The 7,961-nt window shown below is 53.3% G+C and overlaps 1 protein-coding gene across 2 annotated transcripts in view; it reads left to right on the top strand.

Annotated features, from left to right (window-relative positions):
- The first annotated feature begins 2,545 nt into the window (after positions 1-2,545).
- Positions 2,546-7,961, top strand: part of ITGA7 (integrin subunit alpha 7) — a 22,328-nt gene continuing 16,912 nt past the window's right edge. For both annotated transcript variants that reach the window (XM_003790497.1, XM_003790496.1), the window contains exons 1-3: positions 2,546-2,932; positions 7,392-7,519; positions 7,619-7,698. In XM_003790497.1, coding sequence (XP_003790545.1) covers positions 2,727-2,932; positions 7,392-7,519; positions 7,619-7,698 — 414 coding nt within the window. In that variant the 5' untranslated portion in view covers positions 2,546-2,726. The remainder of the gene's footprint in view (positions 2,933-7,391; positions 7,520-7,618; positions 7,699-7,961) is intronic.

Raw genomic sequence — 7,961 nt, 5'->3', positions numbered from 1 at the left:
ATCATTGTTGTTTGGCGGGTCCGGGCTGGGGATTCGAACCCGCCACCTTAGGTGTAGGTGGCTGGCGCCTTAGCCGGTTGAGCTATAGGCGCCGAGCCTGCATTGGTTTTTAATTTAACTAATTCCTAAGCTCTTAAGTACAATAAGTTATCTAGCAAGTTATCTATTTTAATGCGGAGTTTCCTCCATTATCTAGATCCTTCTAGTTTCTAAATTTCCTTCTTCACCTACAATGTTATTTTCCCCTCCAACATTCTGGTCTCACTTCTCCTTTTGGGAAAATCTAAATTTACTAGGCTGGTCTGGAGCTCTTGTGTGTTCCCCGCCCTCCTTTGCCCCACTATTTATAGCCAGACTAATTTTGGGTGGCCTCTCTCTCTCTTCTTTCCTGCTTCTTCCTCCTGTGGTGGGTGAGGTGACTTCTCAAATATTTTGGCAGAGGAGGTCAGAAGTAAATTCTTGGCATCAGATTTCAGCCTCTGATTACAGAAGCTGATGGCCTGGAGATGGAGGCAGGCAGAAGCTGCAGGTGCAGAGAGAAAGGCAGCTTCAGTTTTAAGGCATTTTGACCCAGGTTGGAGGCCTGGGCTGAGGGTCTGGAGTCCCTGACTATGCTGTTCTGCCTTCTCCTATCAGCTCTTCTCTACTGTCTAGGGCTCTAGTATACAAAAGGGATGGGGAGGGCATATCTGGGGCATAATAAAAGTAGAATGCTTGGCTGCTGGCAGCACATGTATTTCCTTCATAGCACCTGATGTGACAGGGCTCTGGAGGGGACAGCCACAGGTGTAGCTTAGCAGAAATTCAGGGTCAAACCTTCAAATGTATGTTAATTTATCTAGGGCAAGGACTGCCCCAGGGCCAGCAGAGTGAGATCCCACCTGTTCCCCCCCACCCCAGTAAAGAAGTACCATAGTAAATGAAGAAATAAGAGAGACAAAGAAAAATTAGGTAGGACACATACTGGAGCTTTCAAGAAAGGGAAGGTGAAGGGAGAATCACAGGAATATGATGGTGTTTGAGAAGCAGAGACAACATTACAGACATTGAGAAATAGCCTGGGCTCAGTGCCTGTGGCTCAAGCCGCTAAGGTACCAGCCACCTACACCTAAGGTGGCAGGTTCGAATCCCCAGCCCGGCCCGCCAAACAACAATGATGGCTGCAACCAAAAAAATGGCCGGGCGTTGTGGCGGGAGCCTGTAGTCCCAGCTACTTGGGAGGCTGAGGCAGGAGACTCGCTTGAGCCCAGGAGTTGGAGGTTGCTGTGAGCTGTGATGCCATGGCACTCTACCCTGGGGGATAGCTTGAGGCTCGGTCTAAAAAAAAAAAAAAAAAAAAGAGAAATAGTCTGAGAAAAGATTCCAAATGCGACAGAGACAAGAAGGGGGACAAAAATAGAATTTGGGATGAGAAAAAACCAGATCGTGTCAGAGAGAAGGGAAAGATGGACGGAGGGATACAGACCAACACCAGTATAGAGGGAAAAGTAGAAAGTGGAGCAGCGAGTTTCCTGAAGTGCCCAACTATGTTCTCTCTCTCCTCTGGGCCCCCCACTTCTGGAGTGGAGTTATAAACAGCAAAAAGTTGGAAAATGCCCCACCTCTGTCCCAGCCTCCTAGCCTGAAGGAAAGGGAGAGGAAGAGGGGCAGGTCATTGGTCCCTGTGGAGATCCCTTCTCAGCCCCACCCCGATCCTACTTGGGCCAGCTCCGGATTCTGTGCTCTCCCCTTTCCTCCAGTCTTGAAGGACGGGAAATATACAATTTTGCTAAAGATCTGGGCGCTGGAGACACCCTTTACATCCCTGTCTCTTGGGTCCGGCCTTTTTTTATCTTTGCCCTTCTTTTATACTCCCATCCCCCTTGCTCAGCTTAATTTGCTTTTCCTGTCTCACCCTCAGTCTTTTTTTCTGGTTTTCTCCCTTCATTCCATCCCTCATTGATCAAACTTTTACCCTCCTTTCTCCCTCTTCATCCTCCCCTTATTTCTCCGGCTGTTCCCCTCCCTACACCTTCCGAATTTTTCTTTCTTCGTGTCGCTGGCTTTTCCTCTGCTCCCTCGAATGCTAACTGGCGTGGCCAGACTTGCCGTTGTTGTCAGGGATGCGATGATATGGGAGGGAAGTGGTCCTACGCGGACAGTATAAGAGCTGTTCTGTGTGACCACGAGGAGAGAACACCAAGGGACCGCACCTGACCCCGGTCCAGGACCGCTCCCCGTTTATCTCCTCTCTTTTCTATCCGCTCATCCCTCGACCCAGGTTGTCCTCTAACCTTCGTTCCTCTTTCTAGGCCCCTCCTCTCCCCCTCGGTTTTCCCAGGCGCCCCCTCCGCCTCTCGCCCGGGGAGCGGGGGGGCGGGGCGGACCTGCTGCTGGACGGAAGGCGGGGCGGGGAGCAAGGGGAGGTCCAGCCCCGAGCTTCCAGCCTGGGCATCCCTGGGCGACGCGCTCGGGTCTCCACCTGCCGCTGGACCCAGGGGTGGGGCCGAGGGCGGGGCCTGGGCGGTGTCCCGGGAGAGGAGGCGGGAGCCCCAGTGCACGCCCGAGCGGCGGCTGCCGTGGTTGCCTTAGTTGGAGGCGGACCGGCGGGAGCTGGAGGGCTGGAGGGGCGTAAGATCGGGAGACCCCTGAGAGACCACTTCGGAGCGGTGCCTGGGGAGTCCTGGGGTCGGGGGCACGGGAGAATTTCCTTGCATTCGCGGGGAGAGCGCGCGGGGTGGGTCCCCATGGCCGGGACTCGGAGCCGCGATCCTTGGGGAGCCTCTGGGATTTGCTATGTTCTGGGCTCCCTGCTCGCCGGACTGCTCTTCTCACGGGCTGTCGCCTTCAATCTGGACGTGATGGGCGCCTTGCGCAAGGAGGGCGAGCCAGGCAGCCTTTTCGGCTTCTCTGTGGCCCTGCACAGGCAGTTACAGCCCCGACCCCAAAGCTGGTGAGTCACCGCACCCGCCCTAAGTTCCCATGCCCGAGCCACAGATAACCCCTTTCTGCGCTTCTTGGACACTTTTCAATCTTCCTGCCCCATCAAGACTTAGACTACCCACAGACAACCATGTCCCAACCTGGATCCTTGCCTCATCTTCCTTGGTTGGTCTGGAGAGTCACCCCCAGGCCCGAGACCTAGGATCTTGCTTTGAGTATGAGTTGGAGACCAGGGTTCTCGTCTTGGCAGGGAATTATGTCCTTCTACCTTTACTCTCAACTTGAATCCTTGCTCCAGCTCCAGGGTCTCTGGCTGGCTCCCCTTCCTCTCAGGGCTGAATTGCCCCAGAGAAGGAGACGGACAAGCCTGTCTCTGCCTAGGACACGAAGAGAGGGAAAGGATAGAGAGATTGAAGGTACTATGGGAGGGATGAAGGGTAGACTCCAGAAATAACTTTCTGCCATGGGATGGGGTGAGGGCAGCAGGACACTGGGAGGCCAGGAGAGAACCACTTCTGTGTCTTGAAATCACGAGAAAATTGAGAGAGAATTGTGGAGGGTCTGGCAACCCGACGTAGGTGGTTTGGTGATAGGGAATGGCAGAAAACCGAGCCCCTGGAGTCGTTATAGTAGCAGCGCCAGTAGCACAGGGAGATCCAGGAAGGATGCTGGCCAGGCTGCTCTCCTTCCTCCTGCGGAGAAGATTTCCAACTCCAGGAATCTCAGCAGTAGCAAAAGGGAGGGAGGAGCAAGGAGGCAGAGAACAGTTCTAGTTATTTTCTAATCAGTTTGGGACCCATGGGAGATGGATGTACATTTGTGTGAGGCCAGTGACTGGTCATGCTTCCTGTACCCTCACTCTTCCAACACATGCAATTGTAAAAAGAGAGGCAAGAAGGGGAAGAAAGCTTCCCACCTGCTCCTGCCAGGGGGCTTTTCTCTCTTCATCCAGTGCCTAAGTCACATTAAGTGTCCATTACCGGGATCAATGCTGTCCTCTGGGACTGTCTATCCCCCCTACTATTGGATGGGGGCAGGGACCAGGGACCAGAGCTCATTTCTCCTAGTCTGCAGGGAGTGGAGGCTAGCTCTAATCCTTCTTCTTGAATTATCCCTATCATTTAGTAGCTGGGTGAGTAGTCCCAAAAACTTTAGGGGAGATAGAAAGCAACTGACTTCACCTTCTCTTCTCTCTGCCATACGCTTTCTCTCTCATTCTTGTTCCCTCCTTCCCTCCCTCCTCCTCCCATCTGCCAGAGTTCCAGGACTGGAGGCCTTTTTAGGACATGCTCAAATCTCTGAGCTATTTCCAGGCAAATTCTAGGTTATTTTTAATAGCTTGATCTCTTGTCATTTCCCACTCCTCTCTGAAGGTGGCCCCTGATTCTGTCTCCCAGAGCCAAGCTGGGGGCATTCCCAGAGGGGCATGACTACCTAACCCTGCTTTTGCTCCACCAGGGGGTGCTCTGTTGTTTGGCGGCTGGTGGGAGGTCAAGTATCTGCTGGGTCCCTAGCGGGTCACCTGTCTCAGCACTCACTCATAGAAACATTTCTCACCTGTTTTGTTGGCTTTCAGTTTAGCTCTGGGATAAGACTTTTAGGTCTAACTTTACTTTGCTCCGTGGTTTCAGCCTCATTTATTACCTTCAGTTGTAAAATAGAGATAAACAATAGTACTACCACGCAGGGTTGTTGTGAGGACTGAGAGTTCTCACCATATGTAAAATGCTCAGAATAGTGCACAACCACAGCCAGCGCTGTGACAGCGTCAGTAGTACTGCTCTTCTCCTACTGTGATTCACAGAGCTAGAGTGCAGCCTGAGTGCCTTGCAGCCATCCTGGATCCAGAGCTTGGCTAGGGGGCCTCTCAGGCTGAGCCAACCTTCCAGGCCAAGCACCCTCCTCAAAGGGCCACCCAGGTTGAGAGGGGTCAGAAAGGGCCAGAGCCCTGGTGGGTGTGCAGAGTGAAGAAGTACAGCGGTGGGGGGGCTGCTGTTTTGCCTCCACTAAGCTGGGCTCCCAGGGCTACCACTGCCCCCAGCTGCCAATATTTTTTTGATTTTCGCCCTGCAATTGTGGCTACTGTTCTGCCGGTAGGGTCGGGGTCGCTGGTGCTCGAGGGATGAAGCCAGGAAGGAGTGTGTGGCTGGGGCAGAGGTGGAGGGACTGGAGAGGCTGTATGTGGGTGCTTTGTTCCTGGGAAGGTTGGCTGGACTCTAGTTGGACCTAGAGCAGAGCTGAGCATACACGGCTTCTTTCCTCCATATGGGCCCCTCCCCTTTCCCCTTCTTTTGGCCTCTGTGAGGGGGGATGGAGCTTCCTTGCATGCCCAGCTGTGCACTGACCGGTTGAGGCAATGGGTGTCTCTGTGGGTCCACGTAAAGTATGGGTGACACGTTCTATGGGGCAAGCACAAAGATTAATAAGATTCCAGTCCTCCAAGAGATAGCTCCATCTGTGCTCAGGGGTTGAGGGCACTGCTGACGTGTTTGAAGACTAGCATTTGTTTGCACGGGGCCATGTCACCCAGTTTTCTTTTCTGCTCGGGATACTCTCCCCTACCCTTTCTTGTCTTCCTTTTCTGGAGTGGGGTCCAGAGATAGTGGCGTTCTAGAGATAGCCAGTCATTAGGTAGAGTGACAAAGTTTTGGAGTTAGGCAGATGTGGATTTAGGCAGAATCCCAGATTGTTATTTAAAGTCTTTGAGTGATTTTCTTCATCTGAAAGACAAGAAAAGAATCCTTATCTCATAGGATTGTTGTGAAGACTAAATGAGACAATGCATGTGACTTGTCTAGCCTGGTGCCTGGCACATAGGTGGACAGTGATAAATGTTAGCTCCTAATATCCGTGATGTCTAGTCTAGAGCCTAACTCTGAGTAGGTGCTGAGTAAATATTATTTCCTTGACTCAGCAGTGCCTGACTCAGGGCTTGGCATATAGGATCTCGAAAAATAGTTGTTAAATGAAGACCGAATGTCAGTTCTCTTCCCTACCGCTTCCCCTCCCCCTTCTCTCTCTTGACACTGCCTCTGACATGGGATGACAGCTGCTAAGAGATGAGGTGGAGTTGTGGGATGGGAGAATGGCTTTGTGCCCTCCCCTTCCACCCTGTGGCATCTGGCATAGTGCCCCACAGATGCCTGTCTGCAACATTGCCCAACACAGTGTGAGCCTTTCCCTCCTGGAAGGGAGGTGGAGAAGAGTGTGGGTTAGAGACCTTGAAGTTTGTTCTGCTGTCACTTTTGAGTCTCTCCTTCTGCAAAGAGAGGACCCATATAGCCAGCTGGGTGTCAGTCACCTCACCTCACCCCTACCTTCGCTCCTGGCCTGGGGATTCAGCCCCAAGGGACCCAGGCAGCCTCCATTCCCAGCACAGTCCTCCCCTGGGGAAGATGCCTTGGCTGTCATCATGGAAAATTGTCCTGCCAAGAACGTTGTAGCTGGGAAAGTGTCTGTGGGGGAGGCGGGAGAGAAGACTGGGTGGGGGTGGGGGTGGGAGGCAAGGAGAAGATCATGGGTGTGGGGAGGAGAAGGAAGGATGGGCATGGGTATTCAGGGTGTGAGGAGGAGAATAGGAGTAGGACCTGAGACAGAATGAGAAATTTGTCACTACCTCTATGCCAGCCAGAGTGACTGATAACTGCTGGGAGGGGGGTCTTTGCTGGGCCCCTGATGAGGGTATGTCTATACCCAGCCTCTTGCCTGACTTCTGAAGCTAGTCCCTGAGCCACACTTTGGTGCCAGTCTGGGTCCCTGTTACTTTTGCTCCCAGCATTCTTGGCATTTCTGGAAGGGTTTCAACTGGACTGGGGCTGGAGAGGAGGGCAGAGCTTGGGGATGGGGCCAAGGAAGGGGTAGGGAAGGCCTGGTCAGGAACAGGTGCTGGGAACAGGCGGTTCTTTCAAACTAGCTGTGCTGGCCCGGCTGCTGGGGTTGGTGTGTGTATATTTGTGAATAACTATATGTGTCAGGCCCTCATCCCTAGAGTGTTTGCCTGTGTAATGTGGTGATCACATGGCTAATTATGTTAATTTGTCCTTGCCAGGATTTTTCTCTTTTTTTGAGATGGAGCCTCAAGCTATCTCCCTGGGTAGAGTGCCATGGCATCACGCTCACAGCAACTTCCAACTCCTGGGCTCAAACAAGTCTCCTGCCTCAGCCTCCCAAGTAGCTGGGACTACAGGCGCCCGCCACAGCGCCTGGCCATTTTTTGGTTGCAGCCATCATTGTTGTTGTTTGGCGGGCCTGGGCTGGGGATTCGAACCCACCACCTTAGGTGTATGTGGCTGGCGCCTTAGCGGCTTGAGCCACAGGCGCCGAGCCCCTTGCCAGGATTTGAGAAAAGTGACTCCCCCCTTTCTTTAGTCCTTGAACACTCTCCTTGGTACTGAGCAGTTGGGTATGGGCAGCTCCATGGCAGTCTGACCACTCTGACCTTGAACTCCTGCCCCCGCCACATCTTGCAGGCTGCTGGTAGGTGCTCCCCAGGCCCTGGCTCTTCCTGGGCAGCAGGCGAATCGCACCGGAGGCCTGTTTGCTTGCCCGCTGAGCCTGGAGGAGACCGACTGCTACAGAGTGGACATTGACCAGGGAGGTGAGGCCCTACACAGGGAGAGTGGGGGAAGCCTGTGAGGAGGGAGGAGAGGACTTGGCCTCCTTTTCTCTCCCCTAATTCCCAGTGTCCTGTCTCCAGCTGATGTGCAAAAGGAAAGCAAGGAGAACCAGTGGTTGGGAGTCAGTGTTCGGAGCCAGGGGCCTGGTGGCAAGATTGTTGTGAGTACTACTCCTCATGACTGAATGCAAGATGTTGTGTGTGTGCACGTGGGTAAGTGCGCATATGCACAGGTGTGCTTACAGAATGTGAGTTTGGCACAGGATGGGATCTCTCAGGACATTGACTAGTTATAGAAAAGTGTGAGGGCTCGGCGCCTGTGGCTCAAGTGGCCGAGGCGCCAGCCACATACACCTAAGGTGGCGGGTTCAAATCCAGCCCGGGCCCACCAAACAACAATGATGGCTGCAACCAAAAAATAGCC

This window comes from Otolemur garnettii, unplaced genomic scaffold (genome assembly GCF_000181295.1).
Source record: "Otolemur garnettii isolate 467f Iridium unplaced genomic scaffold, OtoGar3 scaffold00043, whole genome shotgun sequence".
In the NCBI taxonomy this organism is placed as follows: domain Eukaryota; kingdom Metazoa; phylum Chordata; class Mammalia; order Primates; family Galagidae; genus Otolemur; species Otolemur garnettii.
The sequence above is the reverse complement of the archived record's forward strand: the minus strand, read 5'-3'. Positions and strand labels throughout refer to the sequence as shown.